Source organism: Euleptes europaea, chromosome 19, assembly GCF_029931775.1.
Source record: "Euleptes europaea isolate rEulEur1 chromosome 19, rEulEur1.hap1, whole genome shotgun sequence".
Taxonomy (NCBI): Eukaryota; Metazoa; Chordata; class Lepidosauria; order Squamata; family Sphaerodactylidae; genus Euleptes; species Euleptes europaea.
Window position 1 is genome coordinate 9,243,160 of NC_079330.1, and position 15,539 is coordinate 9,258,698.

Sequence of the window (15,539 nt, forward strand, 5' to 3'; positions counted from 1 at the left end):
AGTGCTGATTTCTCCCGACAGAACTTTGCTTTGTTCCTCCGGCGCTCACCTTTCGCTCCTGTTTGCTTTTCGCGGCTTTCCAAAACCACAATTTTCAGTGTCTATTAAAAGAAACATAAAACATCGGAGGGGTTTAGAAATCCTTCGTATTTAAAATCTGACACTTTGTTGTCACAGCTGAGCTTGGGAAGAAGCCTGCCAACATATTTGAACTTAGGAAATTGGGCAACCTTTGCCAGGCCGGGTCATGCAAACACACAAACGGAGCCAGACCCCTCGACTGGTGCATTTATTGGGCAGAACGTGTTGGGCTTCTGTTGCATGGAGCTCCGTGCTGGGGGGGAAATTGTCGGAGCTGAGTTCCAAAGTAGTTGCTACAACTCAAGAGGAGCATCTTGGAGACATTGCAAAGAGTTCCCAGAAAGCAGCTGTGCAAATGTGTGAGAAAAAAAAATACTATTTAAGGTTATTAGGAAAGGAACAGAAGGGAATACAGGGACTATGTTTAGGTCTGAAAGCATGAAGATCCTGAGCCATTATGAAAGTTGCTAGGTGGCTCTATGAATACCTCTGGTAGGGGTGTGTGTGGCAGGTGTGTGTGTAGGGTCGCCAACCTCCAGGTACTAGCTGAAGATCTCCTACTATTACAACTGATCTCCAGCCGATAGAGATCCGTTCACCTGGAGAAAATGGCCGCTTTGGCAATTGGACTCTATTGCATTGATGTCTCTCCCCTCCCCAAAGCCCACCCTCCTCAGGCTCCACCCCAGACACCTTCTGCCGGTGGCGAAGAGGGACCTGGCAACCCTATTTCCCCTGGAGAAAATGGCCACTTTGGAAGGTGGGCTCTATGGCATTGAAGTCCCTCCCCTCCCTTCTCCAAACCCCGCCATCCTCAGGCTCCACCACAAAAACCACCCACCGATGGCGAAGAAGGACCTGGCAACCCTATGTGTGTGGGATAGGTGTGATGTTTCTTTCCATATCAAATTATCTAAACTGGGCTGGCCCCAGGTTTTTTGAGGAGTGTGGCCAGTATAGCCTTTCCTGCCCCCTATAGGTATACTGCTACTGTTACTGTTACCCCATCTCCTATTCTATTTGATCCCTAATACATGCACCCATGGTCAATGCCAACAGTTCTAAAGAGACGCAAATAGAATCACCACTGCATTTTTTTCCAGTGGTTCTCCAACGTGGAAATGGAAGGTTGACCCAGAGATCTTCCCATGATTTCCCACAGGCCTCTGGGGCAATCTCCCATTCTTGGTGAGTGCCGATGAGGCAAGTATTTCTCTGAGCAGCAGACTCTAATCTAGAGAACCGGGTTTGATTCCCCGCTCCTCCACATGAACCCTGCTGGGTAACTTTGGGCTAGTCACAGTCCTCCTCCTCCTCTTCTTCTTCTTCCTCTCCTCCTCCTCCTCCTCCTCTTCTTCTTCTTCCTCCTCCTCCTCCTCTTCTTCTTCTTCTTCTTCTGTCCATCATTACAATCGCAGGCATCAGCCCTGAGTATTTACAGTATCTCATTACCCTCCAGAGCTGCACACTGACTTATTTCTTCTTTCTCTCTTGCTTCCAGCAAATGCTTACGGATCCGGAGACAGCTTTGCAAGATGGCTGCATTAAAAAGGTAGGCCAGAAAGAAAATCAGTCCTTTTGAAGCTGTCTTTCACAGCTGGTTGGCTATGGAAGCAGCCGGATCGCCTTCTTGCCATCAAAAGGTGTCTGTCGAATACTGACCTGAAGATGTTGATCTTGTGGTATATCTATCCTTTTCGTTGTGCCATGATTCGGTTGGTGTGTATTCTATATGGTTTACAGACTCGGCAAACTGAGAAAAGATTTCCATGAGGTGCGGAGGATGGGAGTTTTTGATCAAGCTGGCGTGTTAGACTTTGTCAGAAAGTGTATTTTCTTCTGTTGCAGTAAAAAAAGTTTCTGTCTGTGGCTGTTGGTGGAGGTGAATAAATCGGATCTCAGAACTGAGCATGCAACCCTTCCCATTCTGGACTAAAGAGGATAGTGCTGAAATCCTGTATACTCTTACTTGGAAGTGATCCTTGTTGAACCCAGTGGGGACTTACTTCTAAGTAAATATGCACAGCATTAGGATGCTTCGTTACTGAGAGTGGGTATCTGCAAAAAAGGTTGGTGAAGTTTGTGCAGGATGGAGATTTGGTTGGTATTTGGAGGAGGAATACTCCTCCTCACATGCCAGAATTTAGTTGTCCAATCCACAGTATAGCAATGACTGACCATATTGTCAGGCAATCAGGCTGGAGATCCATAGGGCACTTGGCCCACAACCTAGATTGTCACCTGAGAAACCTTCCCCTCTTCCTTCTCCCAAACAGCAGGAGCCATCTGCATGGTCCTTGTTGGTGAGTTTGGTGGGGGCAGCTCCATTGCAGTGGGCTAGGACAAAGGACACCTGGGCCAATAGCATAAGTCCCAAATGTCACTCATGACTAATGTCATGGCTGGGGTATATAGCAGTCACATGACCCAATTGCTTGGGATGAAAAGGGTCTCTGTGTTTCAATGGGAGGCTATGCTGTGAATCCTTTCAAAACGGAGTGCCAATGGGATAAGGAAAAGAGCTCGTATTTACTCAAGGGCTTGTGGTTTTTGGTTTTTAAAAAAAATGCTGACTACTTGGACAAGACCAGGGAGGGGATTGTACCATGGAAGGTGCAGTTAAGGCAGGGGTAGACCCATGGCAGACCATGGTAAGTCAGGGGCAGAGCATGAATTGGGTTAAAATGAGTTTCGATGAGTCCATGGTTTGGCTTAGTACCATGTAGTGAGATGCAGGTGGAACCTGGTGGTTTCTGCGGAGTCATTAGATTAGCTTGATGGATTCTGTTGAGTCATGGGTGGAGCCTGGTGGATTCCGACAAACCTTTTGCAGAGCTTGACATATTTTCTGGTTGCATAGGTGGACCCTTGCCAGAATCTTAACTGGCTCTTCAACACATGGTCCTTGTTATTCAGCAGAGGTTTACTGGAATCCTCTTAGGAGTTCACGAAATCTCTCCAACTTGTTACCTGTTCCAGTAGCCAGCTTAGGAATTGTGTTGCAGTTGTTCCACCGAATCCACTCTTCACCTATAAAAATCTCTGTTGGTTTTTTTGGGTAACTAAAACGAGCTAAAGGTAACCCTTGAGACAGCCACGCTTCATTACTGCCCCGTCCAGACAATTACCATGTGCGTTTGCCTGATACCATGTTGGTGCAATTTCATCTTGGGTTTTGTTTTCTTATGGAAATTTACGGTCTTGGAGGACAAGCGCGGTGAGATTTTGTTGGGAAAGTGTTACAGTTGAAGCTAGAAACCTACTGTAACTTGTCTTTTAAAAAAAAGTCTTGCTATGATACTCTCCTGAGCTCTAAAAGTTAAAACGAAACACCCCAATGGATTTCTGCCAAGCATGGTGAAACTCTAGATGTGGCCGGCTCACCGCTTGGAAGCTAAACTTGGGGAGGGAAGGGTCGTTCCCACATGATGTGCCCTCTGTTGACCATCCAGTGACCTTGCAGGGCGGTTGAACTTTTTACCCTGTTGATTTCCATAAGTCATCAGCCATTTGTCTGGACTACATTGGGTTCCTATTATCTCCCAATTGATGTGGTGACAGAACGCTAGTCCTTATTATCATAACCTTGTTTACCACAAAGATGGAAGTTTGTCTGGGCCATGTGGCTCAGCACCCTCTTGACTGTGCCTTTTTTCCCTTTCCCTTTTATTATTTTGCACTCCGTAATATTTTATTTCAAGGGAGTCCCATCCCATTGGCTGAGAGCAAAGAAGAATTCCTTAAAAGCGAGCACGGCCATTTAATGGGTTTTAATGTTTTACTGTGGCAAAGAGGAGGGGGTTTCTAATGTCTGCGGGAAACGTCTCACAGTTGGATGCTGCTATTTCTTCCTGCCTCCCTGAAAAGAGTGAGAGAATCCTCTTTGTCTACTGCAAATATAAACTAGGGCAATTATAATATTTGACGCAAGCGCTAGCCTAAACACATTGTGAAGAAGCACTACCAGGAGTTTATGGGGTAATAAATTGACCAGTGGGGCAGTCAGAGTTTAAAGCCAGGGCAGCAAAGGTTGGGGCCATCAGTGAAGAGTTCAAGTCTAAACTTAATGATTTGTGAAGGAGCTTGCTGCTCAACTGAAGGGACTGCTAGGGTTCCCAACCTCCAGGTGGGGCCCAAAGATGTCCTGGAATTAAAACTGATCTCCGGATGACAGGGATCAGTTCCCCTGAAGGAAAGGGCTCCTTTGGAGGGTGAATTCTGTGGCCTCGTATCCATCTGAGGTCCCTCCCCTCCCCAATTCCACCCTTCCTAGACTCCACCCCCAAAATCTTCAGGAATTTCCCAACCCAGAGTTGGCAAGCCTAGGCATACTGGCCTTCAGGACAGGATCGGGCATGGAACCAGAGCTCGCAATGTGCATGATTTGTCACATCATAAAAGGACTGCTCTTTAAAACTAATATGCCATTTATTTTCTATGTGCGCATGTTCTCAAAGCACGACTTGGATATTGTAGCATGCAGGAAGGCTGCACATCGCCTAAAGATTGTGCAATTCACCTTATCCTTCTGTATGTGCACCACTGTGATGCCAAACCAGAAGTATTGTGCAATCTATTTGTCTTTAATTAATGATCATCTCTGTTTCAATTATAAACTTGGTAGTGTTGCCAGGTCCCTCTTCACTACCGGTGGGAGGTTTTTGGGGTGGAGCCTGAGGAGGGCTGGGTTTGGGGAGGGGAGGGAGTTCAATGCCATATAAATCCAATTGCCAAAGCCACCATTTTATCCAGGGGAACTGATCTCTATCAGCTGGTGATCAGTTGTAATAGCAGGAGATGTGATATGATAACCATCTTTAAGTACTTGAAGGGCTGTCATATAGAGGAGGGTACCAAGTTGTTTTCTGTTGCCCCAGAAAGTCGCCCAGAAGCAAGGGGTTGAAATTAAATCAAAAGTGTTTCTTTCTAGACATCAGGAAGAACTTTCTAACAGTTAGAGCAGTTCCTCAGTGGAACAGGCTTCCTCGGGAGGTGGTAAGCTCTCCTTCCTTGGAGATTTTTAAGCAGAGGCTAGATGGCCATCTGTCAGCAGTGCTGATTCTATGACCTTAGGCAGTTCATGAGAGGGAGGGCATCTTGGCCATCTTCTGGGTCACTGGGTGTGTGTGGGGGAGGTAGTTGTGAATTTCCTGCATTGTGCAGGGGGTTGGACTAGATGACCCTGGTGGTCCCTTCCAACTCTATGATTCTATGAGATCTCCAGCTACTATCTGGAGGTTGGCAGCCCTAAAACTTGGGAAGAGAGATAGTGGAACCGAATCCCATTTTCCCAGGCCCAAGTCTTCCGTGGTTAGAGGGTCAATGCTGTATGTATTTAATATTTTTTCTCTGAAAGTCACTTTGGTTAGATGTAGAAAGGGAAGGAAGAAGCATGCAGCCAGGCCCTGTCTAGGATGGCTTGTGTTTTATAATTTTTGTTGTCCTAGGCAGAATGATGAGAGACCTTGGGGGGGCATCTTTCTCCAGTTCACTCCCCCCCCCCCTTGAGTCTCTGTTTACTTAGAGGGAATAGCCAAAGGGGCTACTGGAGAGAAAACAGCTGTGGGAGATAATCTATAGAGTTATCTATCTATCACTCTTTGTTGACCCCGTCTCCCCAGAGAGCAAGCGGAGAGACTTGTAATAAAAAGGCATAGCTTGAAGAGGCTTTGGGGACAAATAAAGAGACATGTTAAGGGCCAGCTGAAATGGATAGGCGACATTATTAAAGCTCAATAGCCATCTTATCAAAATCCAATAGGATAGACGTTTGGCAAAAGGCTTTAAATTTATTCTGTGACTTTCGGGCAAGTCTGAATTTATCCATTAACGAGAATGAAGTCTGCCAGGGAGCAAAAAGATACCGTTGTCACAAACGGTGGGGGAGACTCGATCAGAAAGATGATAAACCTTATCTTTTGTGCATGTGTGTGCGAGGGATGATTCTGAATGTCTCGTCCCTGTTGTTTAACCCCCAGATCTCTGTTTTGATCCCATTTTTCCTTTGTGCAATTCAAACTCAAGATTCCTTATTTTCATGCCATGTTTTCTTGATCCAGATGCTCTCTGGGGGGAAAATGTTGTGCCTCAGTAAATTAGTATGACATGTATCTTGTACATATAGTGTATGTTGTACCATACACATTTTGTATCGAAACCATTCATTCTCCTTACCAAGTCCATTCATTCTCCTTACCAAGTCCAAAAAATGACAGCAAAAAGCAGAGAATCATCCATTTTTAAAAAAATTAAAAAGGTTGCTCATGCTTGATGTGTGGGTGCATCCTTTGGTTGATTTGGAGTTAGGGATTTAAAAGTAATTTTGAGACAGTAATGAATAAAATTCAAAATGCAAAGAACATATTAAGAGCGAGTCCTCCCTCCTTGAAATAAGTAATGACTATGTTTTTCCATATTATGAGCATGTTGGAGATTTTCCCAAGAAATGGAGCATGCTTATACTGTATAATCAGACTAGATCCACACATCAGTGGATATTACAATATTATTGCTATATTATTATTGTTGGAAGCTGGATTGTCTCACTCACCCAGTAAAATCCAGTTGCAAGCAGGATTGTCAGCCCTGGCTAGGGAAAGTTCATGGAAATTTGGGGGCAGTACCTAGGGATGTACCATAGTTCCTCATAGGCTCTACGGCAGGGGTCCCCAACATGGCACCCATGGGTGCCATTGCACCTGCCAGCATCTTTTCTGGTGCCCGCCAAGTGTTTATTAGAAAGTGGGTGGGGCCATGTAGGGCTTTTGCCCAGCAAGGCTTCTGATTAACTCTTGGAGATTTGATAGGCTGTGCAGATTTTTTTGAAAATGTTGCTTTGGCAGCAGCTGCCACCACAGCACAAGGATCTACACTGTGTTACTGAAGTTAGGCTGTGGCGATCATGTTGTGGCGGGCTCCACCTCTTGTGGCATTTGTGGCTGTGCCCACCATGCCGTGTCAGAATTCCAAATGTGCCCACAGGCTCAAGAAGGTTGGGGCCCCTGCTCTGTTGCATACCATACAGTCTGTCGTCCAAATCCACCATTTTCTCCAAGCGAACTGATCTCTGTCATCTGGAACGTGTCCAGAGGAGGGCAACAAAGATGGTGAGGGGTCTGGAGACCAAGTCCTATAAGGAAAGGTTGAAGGAGTTGGGTATGTTTAGCCTGAAGAGGAGAAGACAGAGAGGTGATATGATAACCATCTTCAAGTACTTGAAGGGCTGTCTCATAGAGCAGGGTGCCGAGTTGTTTTCTGTTGCCCCAGAAGGTCGGACCAGAACCAATGGGTTGAAATTAAATCAAATGAGTTTCTGTCTAGACATTAGGAAGAGCGGTTCCTCAGCGGAACAGGCTTCCTCTGGGGGTGGTAAGCTCTCCTTCCCTGGAGGTTTTTAAGCAGAGACTAAATGGCCATCTGCCAGCAATGCTGATTCTATGATCTTAAGCAGATGATGAGAGGGAGAGCATCTTGGCCATCTTCTGAGCATGGAGTAGGGGTCACTGAGGGTGTGGGAGGAAGGTAGTTGTGAATTTCCTGCATTGTGCAGGGGGTTGGAGTAGATGATCCTGGTGGTCCCTTCCAACTCTATGATTCTATGGAGATCAGTTATAATTCTAGAGAATTCCAGGCCGTCCTGGAAGTTGGCATCCATAGTTGCCAGTTAGTGCAAAAGCACAATCGTAGCTCAATATCCAGCAATGTGCAGCTGCAATGTGAGAAAGCATGTGCATTTCGGTTGCTGTGTTCCCTTCTGATTAGCGGCCGGCTGTGTTACTTGTCACACTTTCCAGAAGGGAAAAAAGCACCTTAGGGTACTTCGCCTATATCTTGCCCTTGATTTTTTTCCAAGTCTCACCAAGGTTTGTAGCTGAAAAGAAGAAAAGTTACCCTCAGCAGCAACACAACCACCACTAATAAATCTCTCCCTGTTTATGTTGCCAGCACACACACAAAAATTCTCCACAGGTCACTGGAGCCATCTGATACTTGGGGCAGGCATTGTTCAAAGAAGATGATTGATTGATAATTATGATAATTTGTGAAATCATTATTTGGATATTATAAACACAGCTCCCCCCATTGGGAGGGAGCGGAGACGTTCCTCCGAGAGGACAGGGCCATCAAAAATGGCCCCCGGTTACAAGGGAGAAGGAAAGGTCCGCTGGGTCTCCCCCAGTGGGATCAGCCGGGCTGATGAATGATGACCCAGAGGAGTGGGAAATCAGACTTCAATAAGCAGTCAGGAAGGTAGTTAGAGGGGGGAGCAAGAGAACTGTTAACTGTCTTTTGTGGAGCAATTACTACCCGGGCCATGAAGCCCCCGGCCTTTGCAAGGGTTTATAATAACAGTTCTAAACACACACAGACGACATTGGTCTGAAGATTTTAACTTGAGCTCTTCTCGGTTTGCCGAAGCTCTGCTGTTGGCCTCGCAACAGGGAACCATTTATTCAACATTTGTGGAAAAGAAAATCCGATAGGTATGAAGGCATATATTCCAACTTCCTCTGTCCTCCTGTATCAGTTCTTGGCAAATTCCTTTCATACTTTAGCCTTTCAGCAATACCTTGTTGAATTCATATTCATGAGAATTCCTGAATTCTAGTTCTCTCCCCAGAGTATCTAGAAGGTAAGTTGATAAGATGTAGGTGGATGTGCTTTGTCTATGTGTGTATGTGTGCGTTTAAAGTGCTGTCAAGTCACAGCTGACTTACGGTGACCATTTATGGGGTTTTCAAGGCAAGAGGCTAACAGAGGTGGTTTGCCAGTCTATTCTCTGCATAGCAACCCTGCTATTCCTTGGAGGTCTCCCATTAGGGTTGCCAACCTCCAGGTACTAACCTCCAGGTACTAGCTGGAGATCTCTGCTATTACAACTGGGTTGCCAACCTCCATGGTGCCAAAAGAGCCGCAAAACCCTCCCGTTAGTGGCGAAGAGGGATCTGGCAACCCTAAGGTACTAGCTGGAGATCTCCTGCTATTACAACTGATCTTCAGCTGATAGAGATCAGTTCACCTGGAGAAAATGGCTGCTTTGGCAATTGGACTCTATGGCATTGAAGTCCCTCCCCTCCCCAAACATGCCCTCCTCAGGCTCTGCCCCAAAATCTCCAGGTATTTCCCAACCTAGAGCTGGCAACCCAATATGGGAGCTTAAATTCCTCCCTTCATAAACTCCTTCCCTTAATCTTCTCACTGCTATAGACAGGAAACATGGGAGATGGGAGGGAACAGATTAGCAACCCTCTGTAATAGGGTTGCCAACCTCCAGGTACTAGCTGGAGATCTCCTGCTATTACAACTGATCTCCAGCCGAAAGAGATCAGTGCATCTGGAGAAAATGGCCACTTTGGCAATTGAACTCTATGGCATTGAAATCCCTCCCCAAACCACGGCCTCCTCAGGCTCTGCCCCAAAAATGTCCCGCTGGTTGTGAAGGTGGACCTGGCAACCCTACTCTGTAATGCTTGGATCTCTGTTTAGCTGAGGACACCCCCCTCTTCCGTTTGTACTATCTTACCTTTTTTTAAAAAAAAAATGCAGGCCACTTAGGTATTGAAATGCAGTCTACAGAGGCAAACAATCAATCAACACAGTGCCAAAAGAGCCGCAAAACAAATTTGCCAGCTGTGTGCACGCAAGCCCCCTTGCGCAAGGGGAAGCAGGTTTGCCGAATCATGGCCTCCTGTTTATATTGCTTTCATTATTTCCCCCAGCATCTTAAACGCCTTGCCTTTTGTTAATAAAAAAAAGAAAAGAACATAGGCAACAAGGATCTGGTTGTCCTTTAAAGTCACTTCCATAAAGACCGACCTCAACAATACTGGATAAAAATCACATTCGTGTGAACAACAGTATCTCGCCCTTATATCTAAAATCCAGTTTCCACATGGTCTTCTCAGCGGCGAAGTTTCCCTTTCCTTAAGCACTTCAATTTGCTTGTTTTATGGGTTCTGCCTCTATGAAATAAAAGTATGTTTAGCTGCCACAAACAGAGGCCGCTTTGAGTTGATTTTTATAATCTTTTCTTGAATAGGCTCACTTCATTCCAATAAGCCGTTCCACAAAAGGCTGGACAGTTGTCTGAGAGAGTCTCTCTGTGCCCCCCCCCACCCCTCATTTCTCCCTCTCTTTTCATTGTTAGGCCTCTGCTAATAAAAGAATCAGGAGTCCATTAATTCAGTGAATGAACATATAGTAAAGTCAGTTCCCTCTTGAGAACAATAATGTTGAGGTCAGCTTGGGTTCCCATGGAAACTAAGTACCTCTGAGAAGTTTGCATCCTTGATTTTGCTGAAATGAAGCATGCTAACGCTAAAGGCCCTGGCCCAAAGCAGCCGCCGGAGAAGTCGCAAAAGCCAAATGTTTCACGGGCCAACGTGGCCGTTGTGCTAGTATGGCTACCAACTCCAGGGTGAGGAATTCCTGGAGAATTGGGGGGGGCGGAGTCTTGGTAGGCTAGCCAGGCCCCGTAGCTCCACCGGCAGGAGCTTTCCGGGGCCGTGGCTGCGGGGCGTGATGCGTGTGCACGCCTGGTGCAACGCGGGCGCGCACCCCGAGTTTTATCTGAGATTTCCAGAGCGTCCGCGTCACTTTCAGGTAAGTGACGCGTGTATGTGTGTGCACGCAGTGCACGCCGTCCATCAGCTGGCCGACGGGCAGCCCGGTGGATCAGCAGGATTTTACCCACCACCACCGGGCACTTGGCAACCCTAAGTCTTGGGGAGGGTGAGGTTTAAGGAGGGGAGGGACATGAGCCATAGAGGTCCACCTTCCAAAGTGGCAATTTTCTCCAGGTGATATCCTGGGAAGGAACCTTGAGACGTACAGACTTTATGGCAAGGAATAAGACATATGGAATGCGAGGAGTGGTGAGGTAGAACTGATGAAGAACTGAAATGATCGTCTTCCCCTCTACTTCTGTGACCTCCCTACTTCAGGATAGAGTAATACTTACTTGCCGTCCACATCTGAAAGAGAAAAAGAACCATTATTGGTCTACAGGACTGCTTTTTCTGAATAATATTTACCTGCAATCAATTTTTTTGGAAAATAACGATTGCTTAGACTTCTGTATGGTGAATTATATTCTATGCAACAGTTTTGTAGGTGCTTGCATGTTATGTGTATGTTAAGTGTATTTTGTAATTTGTACAATACAGTCTGTGTTTAAGCTATACTAGGCATATAGATTATCTGTGTCAGAATTTGAATAACCACCTGGAAGTTGGCAACCCTAGCTCTGAACCATCAGCTCAGCCGGGCTGTTCTCCTGACCATCTAGTTGTCATATTTTGCTCCAAGCAAGCACTACCATCTAGGGTTGCCAACCTCCAGGTGGAGGCTGGTGATCTCCCACTGTCACAACTGATCTCCAGCCAATAGAAATCAGTTCCCCTGGAGAAAATGACCATTTTGGAAGGTGGACTCTATGGCATTGAAGTCCCTCCCCTCTCCAAACCCTGCCCTCCTCAGGCTCCGCCCCAAAAACCTCCAGGTAATTCCCAACCCAGAGCTGGCAACCCTACTACCATCCCTGTTCCCTAATCTTCCAGCACAAACTCTTAGCACCCAGGCTCCATCTCTGTGTTTCAGGGTCGAATTCTCAGAAGACTGGGCAGGCCTAAGTGGATTTTGCATAGGAGCATTTGGGTTTGAATCCAGCCATGAAAGTCATTGGGTGACCTTAAGGGTTACCGCACTTGTATTCCCACCGATGTATTAAGAGTTTGAAAACGTTATAAAAAATACTGTTCACACTTAGTTTGGTCCCTTTAGCTGTGAAGACGTCTTCCAACCATTTATAAGCCGTGGTATCCAAAAACCCTTTTAAAGCGATGTTTTTTACAACATTTTCAAACTCTTAATACATTGCTGGGAATACAAAGTGTGGTAACCCCCCTTGTTTAGCATTTAAGACTGCAGCAGTCATTTGAAAACACAGTGTTTTATATTTATGAATGTGGCTAAGTGAATCTGCTGTTGTGTTTCACTTAGCAGTTGGTTGTGCTGAATTTATTGATTCTTAGGATTGCCAGGTCCCTCTTGGAAACCAGCGGGAGGTTTTAGGGGTGGAGCCTGAGGAAGGCGGGGTTTGGAGAGGGGAGGGACTTCAATGCCATAGAGTCCGATGGCCAAAGCGGCCATTTTCTCCAGGGGAACTGATCTCGATCGGCTGGGGATCAGTTGTAATAGCAGGAGATCTCCAGCTAGTACCTGGAGGTTGGCAATCCTATTGATTCTGCTGTTCTATATACTGCTTTTTCTTACTGTGTTGGTCACTGAACAGAATATGCTTCATCATGCACTCAGCCTTGTGTGAGTCTTACCTGGAGGTTGGCAACTAAAATAAACAGGCAGCAACAAAATATTGGAGAAGCAGCAGGATGAGGGGGCTTCAACGATTGTCAAGGGGCCCCCACCTGTGGGCTAGAGTCTCACCTGGTGCCCAAGCATTCTGGACATTGATGCCTGCCCTAGAGCTCCTTATTGAAGGGGTGATGAATTTGCTCCAGGTCTGTGAATCATACTAACTCTTTTCTTTGAGTTTCCTTGAAGTGAGTAAATGTATGAATTGGACAGCAAAGGTTTATCTAGACCACAGTATTCATCATCCATCATCATCCAAACCTTTATTGGCATAGAGACAATATTAACAATCATAAGCAAGGATTCATATTTACAAAGGACACATAAAATCAGATAAATACCATTAGGAAAGTATATAAATAAAAATGGGTTTCGTACGGCCACAGTATTCGTGCTCTGAAGAATGAGGACAAGAGGTTCCATGGCTCCTAACTGGAAAAGATCTTTGGTTGCCTTTGTAGGGTTGCCAACCTCCAGGTAGTTCTAATGAAATAAACACTTATCCTAAACTTCCAGGTAGTGGCTGGACTCAGAGATCTCTTGCTATTACAACTGATCTCCAGCCAATAGAGATCAATTCACCTGGAGAAAATGGCCGTTTTGGAAGGTGGACTCTATGGCACTGAAGTCCCTCCCCAAACCCCACCCTCCTCAGGCTCCACCCCAAAAACCTCCCACTGGTGGCAAAGAGGGACCTGGCAACCCTACACCTTTGGTATTCAACATCAGTGAACTTTGTTTGACCAACCTCTGTGCTGCCATTTGCAGTGACTCATCCCGTCCAAGAAGCCCTACCAAATCAAGCAGCTGACGTTTGTGGTTTGGATTCCTTTGTAACCATTTGGAGTTTTCAATATTGCTAATATTATAATGATGCAGGTGATTAGTGACCAGTTGGTCCCACTTCTATCTCAGCTTGAATGCTAACAAATGAATAAGGATAGAGCACTCCCATAATTATAAAGGTAGCCTTTTTTGTTTTAAAAAATTACACCTTTGGTCTTGCCACACCTCTTCCACACCTCCTTGGACAGTCTTGCCGAGTTTTCACTCAATCGTCAAGATTGGCAGAAGGATTCAGAGTCTAATGATGCTAATTAAGTCTCTTCACATTCATTTATTGCCAGTCGATAGAGATCGGTTCACCTGGGGAAAATGGCTGCCTTGGCAATTGGACTGTATGGCATTGAAGTCCCTCCTCTCTGCAAACACTGCCCTCCTTAGGCTCCGCCCCAAAAACCTCCCACCGGTGGTGAAGAGGGACAAGGCAACCCTACCCCCCACCAATGAAGACCCGCTCAAGTTCGCCAGCTAATTTTATCGAGAGAGACCCTAACTCAAAAAACGAACAGCACTCTTAAAAATCGTAGTGGAAACAGAGATGAGTGGTTGATCGTTTGCGGGGTCAGAGTCATCAGCTTCACATTGTTTAAATAGGTTGATACTTGCACACAACTTATGAAAGAGATATATACAGCCCAGCATTAAAACCTAAGACCATCCTACCAGATGGTGTTGTAATTGGTAATATATACAACCTATCACACCTGGTTTGTTGTATATTGCTTGTATATGTAAATATATTTGTAATGTGTGTGCATGTTTTATATATGATTTAAATAGACCACTGAAAAAGGCCATATAGGCCGAAACGCGTTTGGCTTGTGGTGCCAGACATCAACCTTAAGAAATGCCATTGCACTATTTTAACAGTTTTAAAATAATTTTAATTCTTATATAGCGCTTCTAATAAATTATATTTTTATTATTTATATATATTTTCCCCATCCCACCCAACCTTGGGTACTCGACTGATCGTTTGTGTGAGCCAGGCAAGGAAACGAGGTGTGAAACGGCTGGCATTTATATGGACGTATCTCGCTTATCCCACTTTCAGGACGATTACTTGTGAAATAATATTCTGGATAATGAAAAGATGTTGCAGTCCCCCCCCCCCCAGTTCATTTAAGAATGCCGGAATGCCCCAGAGAGCGGCAGGAGTCTGTTGCCAGCCGGCCCCTGTCAAAGCTGAAGGCAGCGCTGTCTGGGGCTGGAAATCAACTTCAGGAAGGTCATGTGAAAGAAAATCCTCCGTCATCAGGAAGCCCTCGGCCTCCTGGCCTTTCTGACATTCTCTGACAAACCTTAAATCACCAGTCCCAGCAGCAGACAAAACACCGCAAATTTGGGAACGATCGCCCCGGGGATTTCAAAACAGTATTGCTAACGTAGGCAATGGACAGAGAAGCAAGCTTGAGAGAGAGAGAGAGAGAGAGAGAGAGAGAGAGAGAGAGAGAGAGAGAGAGAGAGAGAGAGAGAGAGAGAGAGAGAGAGAGAGAGAGAATTTAAAAGATAACTTTTGATTGTCTCTCTATGTTGGAATGAAAGCAAAAGGTTTGGGAAGAATTCGATTAGACAGTAGCAAAAGTTAAGCAGGATCAGAAGAAACCAACGTCACCATCCTACAACACAAAAACACCTCTTAACTTCCATCCTACCCTTCTTCCAAGAACCTATGGTAGCATTAGGGTTGCCAACCTCCACGTATTGGAAATCTCAAGCACTTATGGCAAAACAGACAAAAATATGCTGATAAGTCAATCACTATATTGTATATACGAAACTGAAAATGCAAAACAGTGCTATACACAAATCAATTTCAAAGGAGAAAATACATTTTCTCCTTTGAAATTGATTTGTGTATAGCACTGTTTTGCATTTTGCGTTTCGTATATACAATAGAGTGATTGACTTATTAACATATTTTTGTCTGTTTTGCCATAAGTGCTTGAGATTTCCAGTAGTCACATTTGAGGCACTAGTTCTTGTTTCGGTTGCACAACCTCCATGTATTAGCTGGAGATCTGCTATTACAACTGATCGCCAGCCGATAGAGATCAGTTCCCCTGGAGAAAATGGCTGCTTTGGCAATTGGACTCTATGGCTTTGAAGTCCCTCCCCAAACCCTGCCCTCCTCAGGCTCCGTCCCTAAACCCTCCCGCCTGTGGCAAAGAGGGACCTGGCAGCCCTAGGTGGCATGCATGCTTCTCCTCTCTGACTCTCACAACAACCCTGTGAGGTTGACA

At 45.5% G+C, this 15,539-nt stretch overlaps 1 protein-coding gene across 3 annotated transcripts in view; it reads left to right on the top strand.

Moving 5' to 3' along the window:
- PRDM16 (PR/SET domain 16) overlaps positions 1-15,539 on the top strand; it is a 410,575-nt gene that overhangs the window by 228,635 nt on the left and 166,401 nt on the right. For all 3 annotated transcript variants that reach the window (XM_056865303.1, XM_056865304.1, XM_056865305.1), the window contains exon 3: positions 1,583-1,633. In XM_056865303.1, coding sequence (XP_056721281.1) covers positions 1,583-1,633 — 51 coding nt within the window. The remainder of the gene's footprint in view (positions 1-1,582; positions 1,634-15,539) is intronic.